Consider the following 24,053-nt stretch of genomic DNA (forward strand, 5'->3'; position numbering starts at 1 on the left):
TGTCACATGTCCCTTTACAAGTTACTGACCATAAGTTTTCTGAGTTTCTATAGCTTGAATAGGGACATTTGTTTCTGCTTCTCATTTTTTCATTTGTTCCTCTGTTATTGCATGATGTAGTCCTTCTGGTCATTGGTGCTTTTGACTCACTATAATATTCCCTTTTCGCAGTTACAGCTGCATATTTTGCCTCTAAATTTGAGGATTTTGATTTGGTTGTTTATACATATTACTTGGCTATAATTCTGACATATTTTTGCCATACTGCAGGTTGAATCTGAGTACCTCCCTCTGTACACTAACTATGGTCTAGGTCTTACCACTTGGAGTCCACTTGCATCAGGAGTTTTGACTGGAAAATATTACTCTGGAACCATCCCACCTGATAGTCGGTTTGCATTGGAAAATTACGAGGTAAACCTATTTGGAAGTTACAATTTTGTTTGCTGAAGTACAGATTTATTGTCATAATTTATATTTGGCTTAGTTAAATTTGCACTTGAGTCTCCTGTAATTTTTGGTGAATGTGCTCTCTGCATAATTCATCTTTTATCTTTGTTATCTTGCTTTATTAAAATAAAAACTTGAAGACATTCATCTGTGGGTGGCTAAGTATTTTTTATGTGATATGGATGCATAGATTCTTTTGTGAAGATATATTGGCATATGCAATGCTACATTAATTTCTGTAACATGGGATAGTAATCCCAGTTTTCATTGAGTAGATAAACTAGGTTGCGAGAGAACGGACAGCACTTTCTTTCCTCCCCTCTTTTTCTGTTGAGCACTGCTTTTTTTTCTTTTTTCTTTTTTTCTCGTTCTTCATTTGTATCACCCTTTACATGGTAGAATCTCATTCTTTTTGGTTTTCTCCTTAATTTTCTCTTCAATGCAATGTTCCAATCACAAGCATCCTTTTAGGATGTGACACAAAAAAGGTGAAACTAACCATTTTAAAAGGTGAAACTAACCATTTATTTTTGGGTTTCTCTGTTACTTACATATAATTCTTAGAATTTCAATGGTATGGTGGTATGTTTAACAGAGGTGCATCATGGCCAATGGGAGATTAGGACAATGGTTGCAAATGCTAGTTTGTGTACTGATATTGCTCAAAACAGAAGGCTTCTATGTTGGCATAGCTTATGTTCAGAATGCTGTTGCAAAAGGAGCAGGTTAAAATCTTCTTCATAATAAGCCAATTTAATTTTTTTTTACAATCTTGACTATAATGTGTTTGGGATTCTGATATTGTGCAGTTTGTTTGGATGGGTCTCCCCCGGCTTACCATCTTGATAAGGGGTTTGGAGCAGGAATTAACAATTGGTTGGTTCATTTTGAGGTTGGTCCTTCATTTACCATTTTGTTTTACAATACAAAAATGATTTGTTTGTTGTTAAGAAGATGATTGAAAAGAAAAATAAGAATTGTGAAATCATATAAGATACCGAATTTTCTGCAGTTTTATTGGAAATTGAATTGAGAACTGATTTTGATTTTTTTGAAATGCTAATTGGATAATTGCAATGATGTATAATTGAGTGCTTTGATGTTTTGTAGTAGGAAACTCTTACTTGAGTGACGTTTCTTACTTAGAAACATAATTTTGTCCTCCCAAGTAAGAAACTAACTCCCATCGAGAAGAAAATCTCTCTCAACAAAGATACAAGCTGTGAAACATACAAATGTTAAATAAACAAAAGAAAAATAACTCAAACTTATTATAATACTTTGTGTTTATATTATATTATTTATACTTCATGAAAACAATTTGTTGACATCAAACTTCAATAATAATTCATATTTAAACACATATTACAATTGAACAGAAGAAAGTAATTTTTGAGGATATTTAATATATAAAATATATACATGCTCATAATCTTAGAAACTTCTATATGCTCTCGCTCCCTGCCCCCACCCCACCTGATTGCTAAGATAACTATCCTTGGCAGTTCATTGTGAGTGAGTAAGTTAGGCATTTGACGCTTTTCTATAAAACCCATTTGATGTATTAGTCTTTTGGTTTTACTGATTGCTTTGAGAGTTTCATTGCAAGATCTCTAATGGATTTTATAGAGAACATCCTACCCGGGAAAAAAAAAAAAAAAAAAAAATGAACATTATCTACTGTGTATTTTCAGGGAGGAGGATGGTGTAACAATGTTGCAACTTGCCTTGCCCGTAAGAACACTCGTCTAGGTTCATCTAAGCAAATGGCAAATCAGCTTGCTTTCTCTAGGCCTGTGGGCAACCTGCGAAAGTTTAATCCAGGTATGCCCAATTGATCTGGATTTCATTTCTTTCCCTTTGAACTTTCACAGGTTTTCGAGCTTCTTTCCTAATTAAGAAAATTAACTCTATTTCAATACACAGACTTCTATAATTGGAATAGGATCAAGGTTATGTACTGCGATGGGTCATCATTTACAGGCGATGTCGAAGCAGTCAATCCCGTGAGTTATAATAGTAGCAATTACAACAAAATTAGGAGATTAGTACCTACATCGCTTGTAAATTTGCATTTTGTTGGATTTATGATTGCATTTTTACTTTCATCAGGCTACTAATCTTCACTTCAGAGGTGCAAGGATTTTTGCCGCTGTTATTGAGGATCTATTAGCAAAAGGAATGAAGAATGCTGCAAATGTACGTGTGGTTCATATCTATGTTGCATACTCTCTTTCTCCCTCTTCATCATAATTATCATTGTTCTTAATTACTCCTAAAACTCTGTTCGAACAGGTTATCATCTCAGGCGGTTCAGCTGGTGGTTTAACATCCATATTGCATTGTGATAGCTTCCGAGCTCTCCTACCCATCGGTACTAAAGTAAAATGCCTTTCGGACGCTGGCTATTTTATAAATACGTAAGCTCTTCTATACGACTTACAATCACAATCATATTTCTGAATTATGCAAGAATTGAAAATTTTTCATTTTATTCTGTAACTAAAAACACCATGGTACTGTAAACAGGAAGGATGTTTCCGGAACACAACACATTGAAGCCTTCTACAACGACCTAGTCACCACACATGTACCCTCTCTCAATCTCTCTCTCACATGATGTTTCCATTACAATTTTTGTGGTTTTCATTTTGCTGATGTGAGTTCAGATTCTAACTTTCATTTGACTCCGCTACTCAGGGATCAGCGAAAAATTTACCCATATCGTGCACTTCAAAAATGGGACCTGGTTTGGTAAGAGTTGTTTGTTATCTCAATCGTATTGTTCCTTATTCCCTAATTTCTTGTCAATTGTACCAATACATCTCAACTATGTTGCAGTGTTTTTTCCCCCAAAATATGGCTCAGCAAATTGAAACACCACTTTTTCTAGTAAACGCAGCCTACGATTCATGGCAGATTAGCTCATCCCTACAAATCAACAAAATACTCAAATTTACGCGATTGTTATATCATAGAAGTGTGAAACTAAGAATATTTGAATTTTTTTTCCAGTTTCATATAGTTAGTGATAGGTGCCATTACCGTGCTGAAATTCTTGATAAACCGACGATAAAAAGCCGCCAGCCCATGAAAGCTGCGAACTTCATGCAAGGAGGTTGGAATTGGCCACTCTAGGATAGCTTTCACTTTACTTGGATCGGCTTCCACTCCTTTAGACGACACAATGAAACCCCAAAATACAACCATTGGACTCATAAAAGAACACTTCTTTACGTTAATGTAGAGCTTCTCTTGACGGAGGACCCTCAAAACTTGTTGAAGATGAAAGATATGTTCCTCCTTGGTCTTGCTATAGATTAGAATATCGTCAAAATAAACAACCAGGAAGTGACCAATGAAAGGCTGTAATACCTGTGTCATAAAGCGCATGAATGTACTTGGGGCATTTGTTAGACCAAATGGCATGACTAGCCACTTGTAGAGGCCATCCTTGGTCTTGAAAGCTGTCTTCCATTCATCTCCTGGCCTTATACGTAACTGATGGTAGCCACTTTTCAAATCAATCTTTGAGAATAGACAAGACCCAGCCAACATGTCCAACATATCATCAAGCCTCGGGATAGGGAATCGATATTTGATTGTAATCTTGTTTATAGCACGACTATCTATGCACATGCGCCAACTACCATCCTTCTTGGGTGTAAGCAAAGCTGGAACAGCACAGGGACTTAAACTTTCACGAATGAACCCCTTAGATAGTAGCTCATCTACTTGCCTTTTAAGCTCTGCGTGCTCCCTTGGATTCATGCGATAGGCTGGAAGATTAGGCAATTGTGATCCAGGAATGAGATCTATTGCGTGCTGGACATTGCGCATGGGAGGTAATTCATCTGGGAGTTCTTTGGGGGCAACATCAGAAAAATGGGACAGCAACTTGGCTACTTCTATCGGCAATTCAGAGACAGATTCAGCAGCTAAATCTGACATTTCTTTCACCACCACGGCATATATAACTCCCAGTTCCATACTCTCAGCTTGAAAACACTTCTTGGTGAGAATATGGAGAGATTTTGGCTTATTTTCAGTGACATCCCTTGGCTTCTTTTCCTTGAATTTTCCCATTTCAGCTGTAGTCATTGGCTTCAAAACAATCTCCTTGTTCTTGAATGAGAAAGCATATGTATTCTCTTTTCCAGAATGCTGCACATCTCTATCATAAAGCCATGGTCTTCCAAGAAGGATATGTGTGACATTCATGGGAATTACATCACACCAGATAGAATCATTATAAAAACCATATGAAAAAGAGACTAGGCAGCGCTGAGTTACCGGAATGGACGTGTTATCGATCCAAGCTACCTTATATGGATGAGGATGTGGTTGAACAGGAAGCTTAAGACGCTCCACCGTGGTTGCAGATACAACATTCATGGAACTACCACCATCGATGATAAGCTTCCTAGCTTGGTTTCCATAGCGAACCAGCATTTGAAAAATAGAAGTACGCCTCCAGTCTTCCTTTTCAGTTTTTGGCGCTGCAAGGATACGCCTGACAACAGAAATCAGAGAATTGTCCACCTCTTCATCTTCTAAGTCATCTGTATTTAGTACCCCAACGTCAAAGGAATCATCATTATCATCATTGTTTTGTTGATTGAATTCAGCTTCTTGCTCCACTGCCATATGTAAACTCCTCTTTGGACATTGAAATGCCATGTGACCAGATTCACCACACTTAAAGCACTTGGTTTCCTTCCTGTTTCCTTTGTTAGCTGCATAATTCTTCCCTTTTGGGTCAGTCGTATTGACAGAAGTTTGCTTTGAAACATTGGACCGGAAACGATTTGCATCATTGTATCCCTTAGTTATGGTTTCCCCAACTTGAGACACAAACTTTTTAGAAATTGGGTAGTTCAAATACTCCTCCATATCCAAAGCAACTTGGAAGGCATGTTCGAGACTGTACAAGGGTTGGCGAAGCAACTCCCTTCTTATGTCGGGCCTCAAACCAGCCTTAAACCGAGCAAGAGCTTGACTTGAATCTTCCGTAATTTGACTCCTCATCTTTAGCTCATCAAATTTCTGCATATGTTCAGCCACTGTCATGCGGTTTTGCTTTAATTCAATCAGTTGTTCACACAACTTCTCATGGTAATTTGATGGCATGTATTTCTCCTTCAACTTGGCTTTCATCTCCTGCCAAGTACCAATTGGTGGCTGCCCCAACCTTTGAATATCACCTTCCACACCCATCCACCAGATTTTTGCTAATCCAATAAGCTTCATTTTAGCAAATCTCACTCGCCGATCGTCAGCCATATCGTACCAGTCAAAGTACTCTTCAATAGAAGCAAGCCAATCATGAAACAAAGTAGGATTGACCTTACCTTCAAAATCTGGAACCTCCATTTTAATCTTCTTAGTGATATCTCCGGCTGAATCATAGGTCTCATATTGGTTCCTTTGCAATAAATCATGGGCCCAATCAGACATGGAATTTTGCTGCCTTCCCTGATTTTGGCCAGCCCTTAATTGCTGCCTTCGTAGCGGATCTACACGCTGCTCTTCCATGCGCTCGCCTTGATTTTCGCCATTTTCATTAGTATTGTTATTCCCAGAGTTTTCGCCTTGTTCATCATCGTTAGGTTGAGTGGTTTGGCCTTCCAAAGTATTGATGCGCAGACTAAAATTATCGATCTGCTCCACAAGCTTTAGCAGAATCTCGTCACGCTGGTAATCAGTTAATCTTCCCCTAAATGGCTTTCCGGATCGTGTAGACATGATGCTACTCTCGCTCTGATACCAAGTTGATGCAGGACAGATTCGAAATAGGCCTAAGTATGAGCAAAAACACAAATAACAGGGCTGTTTTTGGGGTTGTGAACAGTAAATATGAACAATAGACGTGAACAGTGATTTGTAGGAAGTAGAGGAAGGGTTAAAGAAGGATAGATCTAGATATCACACCTAGAAAACCCAAGGCATCACACCAATGGGCTCTTTAGCATCACACTAAAGAAAGATTGCATCAGCACAATCATAGAAGCATAAGCTTAATTTTCATTCATTCCATTCATAATTTGCCACAAGACTTGCAATATAATTTATACTCACTTCATCTTGATTCTAAAACTTTCCAAATTAAATGACATGACTAACTTAGACTCCCTAGGACTCTTTAATGCATTAATCATGTGAAAGACTCTAGAAGACTCTTTGACCAACTAAATAACCCAAAGACCTTGACTAGAAATTTAAAGACATTTGACTTGAGAAACTCAAAAGACACTTTTAAATAAATCCCAAGTCTAGTTAATCTCCCAAGTAGGCCCCACATCATCTAGCATATGCCAAATTAAGGCTTGGGCCTTAGAACTGTTGGATCCACGCCTTTTATAGACTTTAATTGGCTGCTGCCATTTTCCATCACATCACCCTTTATTTGCTTGAGATTAATGTTTCTCTATTTTTTGTTTTCAATAGGGAAAGGGAATCAAGCTTCGTGGTTTCTCAACACAGACAACGACATACACGAAGCCATTGAATCCTCCTGCTATTTCATTTGAGACTAAAGAAGGAGGAGTGGGTTTTTCTTTTTTCTTTTTTTTTTAACAATGAAATTAGCTGTTTCAGTTTCATGATATTTGTATGAAATTTTTCAGGCTATGTTGAGTGAAGCCATGGCAGAAGGAACAGCTGAAGGGTCACTAAAGCTACTCGCAAACTATGGAATGCAAAGGGATTTGAACTTCTGTGGTCCGGCAAGTTTGTGCACTGTGCTTAACGCCCTTCGTGTTGATCCAAAACGAGCTTGGAAAGGTATATATATATATATATGGATATAGATATATCTGCTATTTCGTTAATCCAATATCCAATGATTTGTTGATGAATGTGCACATATGTTTGCCGCATATACATCGATATTTGTTTGCTGGTATATATATACATATATATAATGAAGGGAAACATATAACTTTATATTCTGATTTATTGCTTTCCTGTTATTTAGGAGTTGTTTGATAATGACTTTTTTAGTTGATTTTTTAACTTTTTTGATCTTTTTAGTTTGGGACTTCTTTTGTTTGTTTGATTTTCTTATTTGGCTTTGGAATGGCAATTTTTTTAATTTTTTGTATTTTTGTCCTTTTGTAATTTTTTAACTTTTTCTTATCCTTTTGTGATTTTTTGGCCCAAGAAGAAGACCAAACGAGCACGCACTTGTTTTTTATTATTTTATTTTATGTTTTTGTTGTAGGTCCGTGGCGCTGGTTCGAGGATCACATGGTCGGGGATTCGGAGATCATGGGGAATATCCAGAAAAAAGGAATCACATTTGATAATTTTGCTGAACTTGCTAGGAAACATGTCGACATTAAAGCATTTAAGGCTCAACATAGCTCGTTAGAGCAATTTACAGACTCTGTGATCAAAACGACTTCAGTGGAAGATTTGCACATGATTCTGTCATACTCTAGGAAGAAGGTCAATCAGGTAATTTACTGATTTATTTTGTTTTAGATTTGAATATGGATTTAATTATTTTTATGATATTATGATTTTTGTTATACTATAGTAAATTAAATTTATTATTATTATTTTTTGAAATTTAGACGGGTGATGGTCATTTTTCACCAATGGCTGCATATCACAAGGGCAGTGACATGCTTTTGATATTGGATGTTGCTCGCTACAAATACCCTTTTCATTGGTTGCCGCGGAGGACGGTTTGGGATGCCATGAACCAAATCGACAAAGAAACGGGTGAAACACGGGGGTGAGAATTTATAATTTTATATTCTATTTAACTCTATAATTTTGAATTTTAATTTTTCATTGTTTGATTATATCAGGTTTATGATGGTGAGGAAGAAATCTCATGAGCCAGAGCTATGGAGAGATTGATGAAAAGTGTAGAACTGAATACTAGATATATATTGTTTGTTGGTACTTTGAAATTGTTAAATAATATATAGTTAGGATTTTGTTCCGTTAGGTCTAAAGTATATGATCATGTTTTGGGGAGATATATGTTTATTGGAGGTTTATGTCTATTAGATTCACTATTCTAGATTGCTTGTCTGCATTCTTCTTCATTTGGGTTTGGTGTGTGCATATATTTGGCTAGTCTTCTTTTAAAAATTTCTTTACTGTTATATTTGTTTTATTTGTTTCAATATACATATATATGTTCTTTATAGGCAAGAGAGGCACCATATATATTATCTATACCTGTATATTAGTGATAGGTACATTGTTTGCACGGAAATATGCATATATCGTTTTTTAGTAGGTTCCTTTGGTATGAATTTGTTTGGTCAACTTTTATAATTTGTGAAAAGAAATTGAATCTATTTGGCTAAATAAGTTGTACCATAACTTTTTTTGTTATACAAATAACTATAACACAAAAGTTATTATTATGACAAATAGTATGTGATTTTTTTTTTGCCATATGTATTTAAGACTTTCAAATAAACTAAAAAGAGTTACAGCTTATACTATTATTAAAAGTAAACATCTTACTTGTGGGTGTTTTGAGAATATGGTTAAAAATTGACTTTTAACTTTTAACCAAGTTTTTTGGCTTTTTTGAAAAGTTGATAAAAAATTGTTTTTTTATTTTTTGGGTTAATATTTATTTATGATGTTACATCATAATAAAATGACCAAAATATCTCCAAATTATGATTTGCCGTAGCCCTCAAGTTGTAAACATGGAGGGTAATTCATGTAATTTCACATCTTGCGTTTTGCTAACTTTCGAAATACTGTTCTAATGTTTTTAGCTGCCTCATGCTGCGTTTTTGAAACTGCAAAACGCAACTTTTATTTGGGTTTCCAAATCACGCCTTGGTGTCCATGAACTTCCTTTCCTCATTTGGCATTCTCTTCTTGCGCCAAGTGTCAATTTCTCCCATCGAAAAGGAAAAAAATAAAAAATAATTGTCATGGACACAAGATTTGAACCCAAGACCATTCACTTACTCTACTAATGAACACTTTCATCTCTTAAATAATATAGAAAATATGTTATCAATTTAAAATTAAAATTTATATTTTAAACACACTCATCGAGTAAGCTCACACCCTAACTTTTTAAAAAAAAAATAAATTAATTTATATGTGATATCAACATAAACTTTGCTAACTTCAGTAATTCAAAACATATAAAGAATTTAAAGTTTAAATCAAGAATAATGCTATATGTATCAATTCATGTACTAATTAGTATACTAATAGATGATGTGACATAATTTTAGAGGTTTTAGGTATTTGTAACTTGTAGGACTTTTCTTAAGTGTGCCTTGCAGCATATGGTATGCAAGGCACTTACACCCTTCTATTTTGCACTAACACCCTTTTATTTTGCATTTACACATTTGTATGTATTGGGTTATATCAAAATATTTGAAAACTTACACATTGGTTACCTGCTAAGCAGGTCACTTTCCAGGTAAATTAATAAAATAATATATTATATGACTAAAGGTGTAAATAGTCACAAAAAATGTATAAGTTTTCACAAAAGGCATATATTTTCACGAAAGGCGTAAGCAATTTCAGAAAAAGGCGTAACTGATTTCTGAAAACTTACGCGTTTTGTGAAAGCTTACTCCTTTTGTAAAAACTTACACATTTTCTGAAAACTTACACTTTTTTTTGAAAACTTACGCCTTCTGTGAAATCATTTATACCTTTTATGAACACTTACTCCTTTTGTGAGTTGACTTACCAAAGGTGTAAACAAACGAAAACTTACACATTTTGCTTAAGCTTACACTTTTTCGTGAAAATACTTACACCATTTTTGAAAAGTTACTCATTTTGTGTAAGAATTTTTGGCATAACATTTATACTTTTTCTTCGAACTTACACTTTTTGTGGAAGTCCAACTTAAAGCTTTTTCGGAAGTCACTTATACCTTTTGTGAAAAAATAAATTCATCAAATTTACACCTTCTGCTTAAGCTTATACCTTTTTCATGGAAGTGCTTATATTTTTTCTGAAAAGTTACTCCTTTTGTGTAAGAATTTTTGACATAACATTTATACTTTTTCTTCGAACTTACACCTTTTGTGGAAGCCCAACTTAAAGTTTTTTCGGAAGTCACTTATACCTTTTGTGAAAAAATAAATTCATCAAATTTACACATTTTGCTTAAGTTTACACCTTTTCGTGGAAATGCTTGTATTTTTTTTGAAAAGTTACTCCTTTTGTGTAAGAATTTTTGACATAACATTTATACTTTTTCTTCGAACTTACACCTTTTGTGAAAGCCGAAATTCAAAAATGGTGTAAGTATTTTCACGAAAAGGTGTAAGCGTAAATAAAATATGTAAATTTGATGAATTTATTTTTTCACAAAAGGTATAAGTAACTTTCAAAAAATATTTAAATTAGACTTTTACAAAAAATATAAGTTCAAAAAAAAAGTATAAGGGTGAAATAACATTTCAAAACGTTCATAAACACAAAAAGAATAACATTTCAAAATATTCATTTCAAAGTGTTCATATCACAAAAGGAGTTACCATTCGAAATGTTCATTAACAAATTGGGAGATTCACTGAACAGTTACCCCCAACGGTTTCTCTGTTCTGTCTCTCACCCACACACACACACACACACACACACACACACACACACACACACACACAGAACAGTTACCACCAAACCTCACCCCCGCTCACCACCCAACCATCGCTGGCCACCGTCGCACGCCACCGCCTCAAATCGCCACCGCCGCTGTTGCAGGTTTTTTTTTCTCTCTCTCTGTCGATCTTGGTCTCTCTCTGTCGATCTGTCTCTTCTCTGTCGATCTCCGTCGATCTTGGTCTCTCTCTGTCGATCTCCGTCGATCTCGGTCTCTCTCTCTGCTGATCTCTCTGTCAATCCGTCTATCTCCGTCTCTCCGTCTCTGTCAAATGCGAAGCTTGAAAGCTAGGGTAGTTAATTAAATTAAAAACCCTAACAAGAAGAAGTCTCCAAATTTTGAAGAAATTAGAGCTCATCTATTTGATCTTGCTTGATCTTAAGTTAGGTTTCTATAATTTTGTTGAATCATTAAGCTTCACCTAATTTGAAGTTGTTGATGAAATTCTTGAGCTTGAGTTTGAATTTAAAGGTCTACTTTTGAGTGGAACATGAAAATTGTTTGTGTATCATGATTGTTAAATTTTGATCTTTAATTTGAGCAATTTGTACATACATCTATACATGCATTCTTGAGTATGACAATTGTCATGTTCTCTCTGGCACTGTGAGATCAACTAATGATGCTTATCCATCTGGGTATGGTGTTGGAGTGTAATGGGTGGGAAATTGGTTCCTTTGAGAAGGGAAGTTTATGGCAATTGAAGAATTTTTTAGATTACGCATAGGTTCAGTCCTAAAACATTTTTGGGGGGCTTTGAGGGGTTTGGACAGTTTCTCTCACTTTCTATGAGCATGAAGAATGGTTCATATAGTAACTTATCTATCATGAAATGACCTGTTTGTATGGTATTCGTGTTGATGCACTGGGACATTTGTTTGATGGGATATTCTTGACAGTGAAGTACTCAATGGTATTAAATTGGTCAACAGTGCTCTTTTGTCATTGTTTGGCCAATTATTTTATTAGCTTGATTAATTTATTATGTAAATTTTGTAAAGCAATTTGTTTTTTGAATTTATGTTTTTAAGAAGTCTTATGACTTTGATGGTCAGGGTCCTGTGGATATGTTAGTAAGTAACTACTCTTAGATGGCCATTGTATATTTTGAACATCAAATCAACTTGGCCTGTTTTTTAGTAATTCCGCAACTAATACGAGTCTACTAAATATGCTCTTACTAAAGTTCATCATTTTTTGGAACACTTGATTTTCTCAACAACTCTTGAAATTTGAGAGGTGGGTCTAGAAACTAAAGTATGAAAAATGTGTAAGACTTCATGGAAAATGCTAGTGGAGGGGTGGCAATGGAAGTTTTTATGCTCACCTTAAGGGTATGGGAATGATCCTTGAAGGTGCAATTACATGGGAAAAAGCACTAGAGGAGCTAAAATTTTGAATGCTTTTCTTGTAAATTATAGTCACTAGGATGGGTTGGAGATTTTTTGGAATTACTCTTCTTATTGAGAAAATTGTGCCATTGGGAGGTAAAGATTGATATAATTTTATTTATTTATTTTTTTGGTTAGGTTGAAATCCATTAATGCGCATAGGATTGTGCTTTGGTTTGGTAAGGAAAGTGAAGAAAATTATTATTTTTTAATTAATCCATTCCTATTATTTTATACTTTGGATGATTTTACTATTTTGGGTGCAGTGTTTAGATAAGATCCTGACAACTGAGTCTTAGGGTTGGTTGTTTCTAGAGAGGTGCTTTTTAATCTTTCAGAGGAATTGTTAAGTAGTGTCTTATGTATTTCTTTTTTTATGGGGAAAACTTAAAAGCTTTATTTTGAGTCCTACCTTTTCCTCAACTTTCCTGTTTTTGATCTCTTTGTGGTTGGTGACTTTATGTTGCACTCAGTTAACAAGTAACACCACTTGACATTATGTTATGAGGTCCACTGGGAAGAGTAAATAATTGGCAACCCTTTGAAAGCTCTGGAGGTCTTTAATTGAAGTTAAAGAATATCATGAAAAGATAATTGTTCTTACAAACTTTTTATTCTAATATTTCTTCCTCTTCTTGCAGTATAGTACTTACATGTATGCTTATTTATTTGTTATTTGATGTTTAAATTTGTTTGCTTTAACAGGTCTAGCTTTGTTAGTTGATGTTCCAAGGGATGAGAATATAATTAGTATCCATTTACAGTACATTGCTTTACATTTGATAGAAAACAATTTTTATTTTTTCTTTTTTACTTTCCTTGTTTCCTTCTCTATAATTTGTTGATGTTTCTAAGAGACAAGAGCATAACTGGTAGCCATTTGCAGTATTTTTCTTTGCATATGATTGGAAACATGCTTTTTTTCCACCTCGTTGTTGCTTGCTCTATTAGTTGAATAATACACATTAATTGGTAAGATTTTGGGGTTCTTCGCAAAGAGATTGAAAGCAATAATGTTGGACAACAATAATACAAAGGGGATTTTGGCCATAGCCCTTTACTGATAGGAATTTATTGTGAAAGTTAACAGTCAAAAAGTTTCACATAGAAGGTCCCTCATTTAAACAAATGCTTGCTGAATGATATAATGCCTATATATATAATTGTAAATTTACTCACCATCTCATATAAATACTCACTTAACAATAAGGGGCATTCTGATAAGTGCTTATCCAGGTTTACTTTATAGAGTAGCTATTATGTATTTAATGTTCTCCATGTTTTTCTAAAATTGGGTGATTAAATTATGACTCTCTCTCTCTCTCTCTCTCTCTCAGCTGAAGTTATGAAATCCTTACATATTCCCATGGGAGTACGTCGTGTGCTTTTCAGAACATTAAACACTGACAGGTAAATACATGACATTTAGTTTTGCAGAATGATTGTATGTGTGGACCATGTTTCGGTTATGCTCTTCAAGGAAGTCTTGAGTTCTGGGGTATTTACTACTTGTCAACTATGTTGATTTGGAATGAAATTGTTTCAGTTGGACATATAATACCACTAAAAGTTGCTGTGGAAGTTAATTCAATTGGTCCGTGTTATCATTTTTTACTATATGAGGTTAACTGAGAATGCTTTATTACAATTCATGTAAGAATTTAATATAGAAAAATAGGGCGAGTCGCATGGACAATAGTCTTTATTGAAGTTCCATATTTGGTTGAAAGCCTAATGCTAGTGACATTCTAAAAGTTTGTTTCAGCTGAGCCTGTGTGGCTACAGATGTGTTGCGGCTTTCAACAGTCTTACTAGTGCTAGTCTGCTCCAATTCAAGTGTATATGGACATAGTAGACACCCAGAAAAACTTATTGAACTCTATGAAATTATAGGAGATATTGGTAGAGATAGCCTTTTTAGGCTCAAATTTAAGAATCCGAAAGGGAATATATGGTTCATGAGGTATGCCACAGCCTGTTGGGTGATGTTTTTATTCCTAGAATCCTGGTTAAATAGTAAGGTATACGTCAGTATTAATAGTTAAAATCAAGCGCTGATGGCCTTGTGGCCTAGTGACATGGGTGCAACTCTTAGGTGCTTGCAAGGGTGAGGTTGGGGGTTCAACTCACCCAGGGTGCTAATTTAACAACTAACAACTGACAAAAAAAAAAAAACAAAAGAAGTTAAAAAAGAAAGTCTGCGTAAAATACAACCGATGTTAAACAGATGGTTGTTTCTTGTACTGTACTTTCTGCTCTGCAGAATTGTTGACCACCTTATTTGTTACTACTTCAATGTTTGGTCACCCTTTTTGTAAACTCCAATTCAAGGGCAGAAGTTTTGCTGCACTAATGAGCTAAATTATGTATTACTTACAGATGACTTATGTGGAAAAAGGAGTTTGACACAAGCTATGTGGGATTCACGAAAGATGGGACACAGTGGTTGGTGGAGAACACTGACATCAAACTTGTTGGTAAGGACACCCACTAGTATAGCTGAACACATTTATGCAGCCAGTCTATTTGTTGGTTGAGAATTACATGGCAAGGACACTCGGATTCTTGCCTAAATTACTTGTTGAGTATCTTGAATATGCTGCATACTGGCTGTAATAATTCTGTCCATAACTATAATGGATATGGTATGTGTAATTTGTAGTTCAATCTCTATTAGAGACTTGCATTTATATGTCACATGTGATGCATGCTCAAATTGTTTGATTTTTTTTGATCGAGTTGCACCAGGAATAACTTTCTGCAGTTGAGAAATAAAGGCACAACAAGTTTTTATTCTGATTGACTTGTATGTTCAACATGTGTGACCTATTTGTAGAAAACCATAATAAGAGAAGTTTGCAAAATTACAATCTAAAGGCGAATTTTTTTGTTTGATTACTCAAGATTGTCGTGTTCTCCCTTGTTTAGTTTAAAAATAGATTGTTTTAGCAGTTGAGTTGGGTGCTAACCCATTAATTGGCATATTTCTAATTTAACAAAATCTAAATTCTTTAAGTTCATCCACAAGTGAAATTGTTGTCAATAATGTCTTAGAATGTTGTAACATTGAGCCCAACTAGGACCTGTTCGGCATTTCCTGGAATTTGAATGGTCTCATTGAGAATATATGTTGCATTTTAATGTAGACATCCATCACTTTGTAGGGAGCCAAAAAAAAAAAAAAAGGAAGGAAAAAGAAAAAGATTTCCAGCATATTTCTTGTTACATGGTCATTTTAGGTTTCCTTGAAATGAAAAACTACTAGATTTTATGCATTCGTGTGTTTTGGTCATGTGGTTTTTAATATTATAACTGTTGTCATAGGAGTATCTTTCTCCCCTTTTCCTTATATTTTTCTGACGAACGTGTAATGGTTGTTGTACTTATGCGTGTATATATGTGTGTATATATATATATGCATAGCAATGTCATCTGAATGCACAGCGCAATGGACGCTTTGTTTTTATATATATGCATAGCAATGTCATCTGAAAAATGTTTTATTTGCAATATTCTCCATCAAATTATGCATTAATACCTTTGTTAATACGTTCATAAACTTAATTTAAAGTTTCCATGTTTTGCTATATTTGATACATGATTGTGATATATGTTAAAATCCACCTACTCTCCACCTACTTCACCCACTTAAACCTACTCCACTAAACCTAACCCACTACACCACTACCACCTCACCTACTCCACTAAACCTAACCCACTACACCACTACCACCTCCACTTCACCTACTCCTTACCTACTACACACTCACCCTCTTCTATATATAGGAATCATGAATCATTGTAATAGATATCAATATATCAATCAATAATAATACATACAATTTATTCTCTCTCTTTCTCTATACATTATTTCTTACATGGTATCAGAGCTGGTTTAAAACCTAGTATTTTCGCTTCCCCGGCGGGCGGCAACCTCACCTTAGCCGCCCGCCGGACCTCAACCTATTCCGTTGATAAAATCAACAAAGATTTGTGCAACTGTAGTCATGTGTGAGGCTGATGGAGAAGAATTCTTCACCTCATATGACGAGACAGTCTGGAACTGGAAACACTGCAACATTCTGCTCTGGAATTCTGCAGCAGCTAGATTATAGCTTGGTTGAGTGCCAAGCTTTGGTTCTTCCACCCACTCTTGAACTTGCCCAGCAAAGTGTGAAGGTTCATGCTTGTGTTGGAGGGACTAGTGTGCGCGAAGATCAGCGCATTCTCTCCAGTGGGGTTCATGTTGTTGTTGGTACTCCTGGTCGTGTGTTTGACATGTTGCGGAGACAATCACTTCGCCCTGTTTACATCAAAATGTTTATCTTGGATGAAGCTGATGAAATGCTGTCACGAGGTTTTTAAAAATCAGATCTATGATATTTTCCAGTTGCTGCCACCTAAAATCCAGGTTGGGGTGTTCTCAGTTGCTGCCACCCAAAATCCAGGTTGGGGTGTTCTCTGCCACAATGCCACCAGAGGCTCTTGAAATCACCAGGAAATTCATGAATAAGCCTGGAAAGAGAAAAAGCTCATGCTAGGATTTGCGAAGTGATTCGCTGCAGGAATTTTGGCTTTGGATGAAACCCTTACCATACTCCACTCATTCTCTCCAACTGTTCTAACTTTTTATTTTTATTATTATTATTATTATATCAAATAATCAATGCACTCATGTTCCCCACTAACAGTGTCCACTTTTGACCCAAACCATTTTCAATCCATCATTTCTCCTTCACCTTTTGCACCCCACTCACCGACTCTCTCTCCACTTTATCACATGGGTTTGTCCCTCTCTCTCCTCCATTTGATTTCAAAAATCACTTATTTTTATTTATTTTTTCCAAGTCACTTTTCCTCTTTTTTAAATACCCCACTTTATTTTGAAACAATCGCACTGATGTTTTTCATATAATCCATCTATAAATATTTTTTTATCTATTTTCTTTCTCCCTTGTTTTCTTTCATTTTATTTTTATTTTTTCAACAAAACACTCCCAAAAAAAAAAAAAAAAAAAAAAAACAACAACATTTTACAAACTTGTCATTTCTTCATGCCGGGGATCAACCCCGATCAGCATTTTACACCATAAAAAAAAAATAAAAAATAAAAAAAATAAAAATAAAAAAAACACAAAACACAAAACAAAACAAAACACAACCAACACAAATCGGAACAGTGGGATTTTTCTTCTCGCCTATTCTGCCGGTCTTTTCTTCTTGCCACCGTCTTGGGCGGCCCTTGCCGGTGTTGCCTCCGTGTTTCCCACTCCACTGGGCATGATCACTACTCCCTGCTCCTCCACTGCAGCATATGGCGGCCCTCCAAATCGGAACATAAAACTGGCCTTCCGCTTCAGCTCCTTGTTTTCCGCCTTTAGCACACTTATCTCTGCTCGCGCATCCTTATACATGCGTTGGAGCAGAGCCAGTTGGGCGTTTAACTGCTGCACCTCATTTGTCCTACTCTGCAGCCGGTTCGACAAATTTGTAACCGCAGTCATGGTTTCCACACATGACTTCAATGTATACTGATTGGCCTCCACATCCGATTGCACTGCCATTCTTTGCTCCACAGACCGCATAGGAAAGTTCAACGGAGCAACCTCCGGGGCGCTTGGTTGAGGTTCCAGTGCCACCGCACCAGCTATCTCTCTTGTTGACTCGTTGAGGTCGGGAAAGAGAGTGAGCAGACCACGGGACGAAGAGGCCATATTCTGGGTAGCTGAACGGGAAGATGAGGCCATGTTCTGGGTAGCTGGACGGGAAGAAGAGGCCATGTTGCTGAGTGTTTCAGAGACGGGTTGGTTACAGAGTATTACAGAGTATTACAGAGTTTCTCTCTCAGTAAAGGAAGAGTTTTTTCAGAGGATTTTCAGAAGTTTTTTGTCTGCCTCAGCCTCAGCATCAACCTTGGTTAAATGGACGGGGCAGCCACGCGTATCGCGCGCCACTTGACGCCAGACGACAAACGGGCGCGCCAGCCAAGGCACTCACGTGCCTCGCCATCATGTCCGGCACATCTTTTTATGACTTGGGCACGCCTTTTGATGGCACGCCTTTTGAAAGATTGGGCACACCTTTTGAGGGTGCGCCTTTTTAGGGGTCCGACAAGACTCTGTAAACTGTCCCGACATTGATTCCGGTTAGCTCCTTTTTAGGGGTCCGACAAGACTCTGTAAACTGTCCCGACATTGATTCCGGTTAGCTCCTTTATGGGTCCGACAAGACTCTGTAAACTGTCCCGACATTGATTCCGGTTAGCTCCTTTATGGGTCCGACAAGACTCTGTAAACTGTCCCGACATTGATTCCGGTTAGTTTCTACAAGGGTCCATCAAGACTCTGTAAACTGTCACAACAACTGTCACAACATTGTCAGCTACAACGGTCCGACATGACCCCATAAACTGTCTTCTACATCGGTCTGACACCCCCATACAGTGTCCTGTACAACGTTATGACACCCCCATACCGTGTCCTCTACAACGTTATGACACCACCATCCAGTGTCTTCACCAATGGTCTGACACGACCATACAGTGTCACCTATCCTCTTTTATTTTTATGTATTTTCTTGTTTTGTTACTCTCTCCAAACTCAAGTTGGTTAGTTCCTATCCCCCTTGAGTTTGCGGGGGGCTGTTAAAATCCACCTACTCTCCACCTACTTCACCCACTTAAACCTACTCCACTAAACCTAACCCACTACACCACTACCACCTCACCTACTCCACTAAACCTAACCCACTACACCACTACCACCTCACCTAACCCACTACACCACTACCACCTCCACTTCACCTACTCCTTACCTACTACACACTCACCCTCTTCTATATATAGGAATCATGAATCATTGTAATAGATATCAATATATCAATCAATAATAATACATACAATTTATTCTCTCTCTTTCTCTATACATTATTTCTTACAATATATCCGTCAATACATCCTTATTTTTGCTCTTAATATCTTTGTTAATACATCCTTATTTTTGTTCTTCCATTATTCCTTGACTGTGCTTCTTGTAGATGGTCAATGCCAATTCTTACTTGCATGCAATTTAGTTCTATTACAGAACTCTTTTTATATTGTATTATTGCTATAAATGAACACGTATTCTGTGTAACTCGTGTTATCCTTTTTTATTTATGTGTTTTTGTTTTTATTGCTTCTGCCTAACCCATGGATCGTGTGACTGGTTTACATCATTCTCAAATTTATTTTCTTACTATGATAGGATTTGGGCAAATCGGCAGTCAGCTGCTAGGTCAAAGGAAAGATAGAAAAGGTACATAGCTGAGCTTGAAGGAAAAGTTCAAACCCTGCAAACTGAAGCAACCTCATTGTCTGCTCAATTGACCCTGTTGCAGGTAGATTCTGCCATGCCACATAATATGTCTAAATGTTTGGTCTTAGTGACAGGTTGTATGACTTATAGCAAGTCATTTTGTTGAGTACATGATCTAGCTTATTTATTTTCTTGTTGGATTGCAAAACAAATTTGAGTTTCTAACCACGAGGAGGATTTTGTAGCTAGGGTTAAAATTGTTTGTTCAGTCGGAGATAGGAATGATGGGAGTAGGGTGGTGGTGGCAGAAATGGGGCAGGGTTTTCTGAGATCACTAATTCTGTTGGGGTTCAAGATTAATTGGCTTGGCAAAAATTGGATGTGGCTTGTCAGGGGCAGAGAAGATTGGGTTTCTTGGGGAGTTTGAGAGTGGTTGTAGGAAGCTAGATTGTTGGAGTCGAGTCGCCAAAACAAAGGGGAGAGATTTGTGGAGATTAGGGCTTCCCAGAGGCAGAGGAGAGAGCGGGATTTGCCGTCTAGAGTCTGAGGAGAGAGCAGGGTTTGCCTTCCAGAGTCTTTAAGTATGGTGATGGGTACATAGGTGTGGCAGAGATGCTTCTGGATTTCATCCTGTATGGGGGTGGAAGGAAGGGATCTGAAGACCATTGGGCAAAATGTGAAGGCCCCAGTGAGGTATCAGAAGCATGGTTTTAAATTACTGTATCGACTAGTGTAATGGTCACTGTTGCCATGGAAATTAAACCTGTGAGGGAGAAGGTTAAGAAGGTTTTGAAGAAAGAGGGTAAAGTGTCCTCTAGGAAGGAAAGAGAACTTTTGAGGATTCAATGATCAGTGAATTATGATGATCACAAGATGAGAGACCATATAGTGGGCCATAGAATCGTAAAGTCCAAGGATGGTTGTTTAGTCGAGGATAGTATATTAGGGAAGAAGCCTGTTAGTGCTTTTATTTATTTATATTTGCCTTTATGGACATTTTTAGAGAAAATTCCAAGAGAGCATCTGGATATCAGTTCTCATTTGCTAATTGGTAAAGGTGGTGGAACCAAATGGAATCAATGTTGTAAGCCAACAAAGAACCTTTTGTGGAGTTGGCACTATATTGAAGCATTGTAGTTGGTGGGACTTGTTTTTGTGTTATTGTTTTGCAGTAGGGTGTTGGGTAAATCTTTTATATTTCTTCTCTTATTTTCCTTTTGTTGTTTGTATAGGGGTGTGTTCCCTCAGCACATTCTTTAATACAATTCTCCCTGTTGCTTATAAAAACAAAAAAAAAAACAAAAAAACCTTTTTTTTTTTCAATTTCTTTAGAGAGAGTATTTGAAAAATTCTAGTATATAACATATTATGGATTATGGCATGGATATCACTATTTTCTTGTGGGTTTGCTATGAACAGAGATACAAATGGCCTGACTGCAGAAAATAGTGAACTTAAGCTGCGTTTGCAAACAATGGAGCAACAGGTTCACTTGCAAGATGGTAAGGGTACTTTTCCTAAACTCCTGCTAGGAGTTTCTTTTGTTGTAATTACTTTTCTTTCATATATTTGCTTTTATCCTAAATTGTAGTTTTTATGAAGAGGCAGAATCATGGTCATTCAGACTTGTCAAAAAAAAAAATGTAAAATATCATGGCCATTTAGCCATAGTTTGATAATATATGCTTTGTCAAGAACCTATAGATTTTGCATAAAATGGACATGTTGGCCTTGTATATTATCTAACAATGGGAGACGTAACGTAATTAATTCAACAATACCCTTATACTATACCCCAATTAGAGACATCAATAGGTTCTTTTCTGTTGGTGCAGGTGTATGTAGGTAATAAAATTTTCATTGAAAATAAATATGTAAAAGACTTGGAAGACCTACGGGAATGGAGACAATTGTGAATAGTTGACTTTGTCCTTGTGTAATAAAGAGTTCAATTAGTAGTCTTGGCTCTTGTGCTATGTTACATGGACTCATTGTGTGTCCAAGCGTCAGATCTTCTTAAACTAAATCGTAGGATATTAGGATATGCATTTAAAAGGTAGGTATGGATACAGGGACACGTCTTAAACGTGTATATATTGCATATTGTTTAATATATATATATTTTTGATAAATCATATTGTTTAATATTTTTAAACCCAATTTATTTGGAAATGTATTTCAAATTAAATGAGATTTAGGAAAAATATGGAATTTATGGGCTTGTTTGGTTTGTTTTGGGAGAGTTGTTTTTGAAAAAAAATTGGGAGAGTTGTTTTAAAAAAAAATTTGGTTTGTTTGGTTGTATATTTTGAGAGATAAATTTTTTGTAAAAGTTTGGGATGATTTGATATTTTGGAAGAATTTAGTAGATGTGTGTGAGAGAAAAAGTGATTGAGAAGGAGAGAGGAGAGAAAAAGTAATTGATTGATGTGTAAGAGAGAGTGGTTTTGAAATTTTTTTGAGAAAAATGTCAAACCAAACAATTTTTGAAATTTTTTTTCTCTAAAACTCATCTCTCAAATTCAAACCAAACAAGCCCTATGTCTCTCATTCGTGTGAGAAGTTAGAAATGTTTCTGTACTAGCAAATGTAAGTATATTCTTCAAACATCATATAAAATTAGTTGATCCAAGTAGTGAAATTGGATACTATGGTGTTGGACACATATCCCCAATCCTTATGCTTGTAATGTCTGGTGGATATGGTATAGTAGAAGTGATAGAGTCCATGTAACATAGGTCTTGTCAGAGAACAGGAGTGAGAGCTGTGGAGTGTTATATATACTGTATTTGGGCTAGAGGTTCAATCACCTGTCCTTGAATCTTATTTTCAATATTCAAATAAAATCATTTCCAGTATTCTCTTGTATGTCTTCCTCAATGGATGAAATAAAGAGCGCAGTTTTCCTTTTGTGACTTAGCTACAATCTAAGAAGCACAGACTTGGACACGCTGCACAATTTGGACAATCTAAGAAGCACAGACATGGACACGCTGCACAATTTGGACATGCTGACACAACAATTTAGGAAACAAATGCTTGACATGACAAATGGGTGACACGCACTAAATATGGGGGTTTTTTTATATTTAATGTATGTTTATATATATATATATATATATGAATATTTCATCTAATGATGATAAAAAAATATCACATTAATTCCTAAACTCTAAAAAAGGAAGAATTAGTAGGTATAAATCTACGTTTTTGTTTTCAAGTTATTTTCTTCAAACTTGTAATGTGTTTGTCAGTGTCTTAACTGTGTTCGGGTTTAAAAAAAATGACAGTATTGGACGTGTGCGCGACACGTGTTGTCAGTGTTCGACATAGACATGACACCTTATAAGTGGTCGTGCTTCTTAGTCTATGATGGTAGTTTTGTAACGGGTGAAAGCTCGGGAGTTCTATGCAAGTTTTTTTGGGGCTTGAGGGTCGACCATCCCTCCGCGAAGCTTGTGTTCAGAATTCAAATAAAATTCAAATAAAACTTCAGCAGCAGCAACAGCAGCAGGAGCAGCACTCACAACAATTGCGTGCTTCAATGCATTCTCCAAGCCAGAAAGAGAACAGTTCAGATGTCAACCCTTCATCAAAGGATTAATTGCGGAATAGAAATGGGCGGATGTGGAAATGGGCGGATCTTTGGAGCTTGAAGGGTCAGTTATTGTCCAAATCTTTGGTGTTCCGATTATGGTGTCAGATATGTCCATTTTCTCTCTGTTGTGTGTGTGACTAGATGCGTCTGTGTAACTATTTTGTAGGCAGTTTATATTTGGATTTATGTTCAGGATTTGAGATGTGGCGGTTGATCTATTTGTAGGAGTATTATGTTGGATTTAGTTCGTGGTTGAATTGTGGGGGTGATTTCATTCATTTATTTTAGTCATGTAGCACATGTTTTGGCGAATATATTGGTGGTAGTCTTGTATTTAAAATTTTCAAAATGCTCTCTCTCTCTCTCTCTCTATTGTTGGTTGTGTTTTTGGAATGTTGAAAGTGCTTGTGTATGATTACTCGTACTGTTAGTATTTGAAATTGCTTTTGCAGGAACTGTTTTTAGAAAGCAATTCATTAGAAGAGCCCTTTAATATTTTTTTTGAACACAAGAGCCCTTTAATATGTTCTGCTTATAGGAAGAATGTTGACTCTTAGCATCTGGTCTCTCCATATGAGGAATAGGACACTCTTTCATGAAAGTAGGTGATTAATTGATTGTAAAAGGACTTGCATCACCAAATCTTTATTTAAAACCCAAAACAGTGAGATCTTCAACTTAAATTGATTTGGCCATTT

General features: G+C 36.2%; 3 protein-coding genes and 1 pseudogene across 4 annotated transcripts; 3 read left to right on the forward strand and 1 right to left on the reverse strand.

Annotated features, from left to right (window-relative positions):
* Positions 1–1,045: 1,045 nt before the first annotated feature.
* On the forward strand, positions 1,046–3,603 carry LOC114260971 (pectin acetylesterase 8-like). Its single transcript, XM_082906944.1, has 9 exons — positions 1,046–1,175; positions 1,260–1,342; positions 2,145–2,274; positions 2,377–2,456; positions 2,563–2,649; positions 2,746–2,870; positions 2,980–3,040; positions 3,151–3,204; positions 3,292–3,603. Exons 1-9 carry the CDS (start codon positions 1,055–1,057, stop codon positions 3,586–3,588), a joined length of 1,038 nt encoding a protein of 345 aa, XP_082763070.1. The 5' UTR covers positions 1,046–1,054; the 3' UTR covers positions 3,589–3,603.
* Positions 3,604–3,688: 85 nt separating this feature from the next.
* On the reverse strand, positions 3,689–6,195 carry LOC114260987 (uncharacterized). Its single transcript, XM_082904641.1, has 2 exons — positions 3,826–6,195; positions 3,689–3,763 (listed from the first exon to the last, which is right to left on the reverse strand). The coding sequence occupies exons 1-2, from the start codon at positions 6,193–6,195 to the stop codon at positions 3,689–3,691; spliced, it is 2,445 nt and encodes an 814-aa protein (XP_082760767.1).
* Positions 6,196–6,876: 681 nt separating this feature from the next.
* Positions 6,877–8,532, forward strand: LOC145807919 (glutathione gamma-glutamylcysteinyltransferase 3-like). Its single transcript, XM_082906945.1, has 5 exons — positions 6,877–6,996; positions 7,077–7,233; positions 7,673–7,908; positions 8,028–8,191; positions 8,268–8,532. Exons 2-5 carry the CDS (start codon positions 7,080–7,082, stop codon positions 8,317–8,319), a joined length of 606 nt encoding a protein of 201 aa, XP_082763071.1. The 5' UTR covers positions 6,877–6,996; positions 7,077–7,079; the 3' UTR covers positions 8,320–8,532.
* Positions 8,533–9,131: 599 nt separating this feature from the next.
* Positions 9,132–23,704, forward strand: LOC145789277 (cyclase-like protein 2; annotated as a pseudogene). Its single transcript, XR_014350259.1, has 8 exons — positions 9,132–9,138; positions 10,993–11,172; positions 13,168–13,212; positions 13,800–13,872; positions 14,842–14,939; positions 19,707–19,839; positions 21,177–21,259; positions 23,048–23,704. The product of XR_014350259.1 is annotated as a cyclase-like protein 2 (transcript).
* Positions 23,705–24,053: the final 349 nt, after the last annotated feature.

Source organism: Camellia sinensis, chromosome 14, assembly GCF_055761805.1.
Source record: "Camellia sinensis isolate YWXY chromosome 14, ASM5576180v1, whole genome shotgun sequence".
Taxonomy (NCBI): domain Eukaryota; kingdom Viridiplantae; phylum Streptophyta; class Magnoliopsida; order Ericales; family Theaceae; genus Camellia; species Camellia sinensis.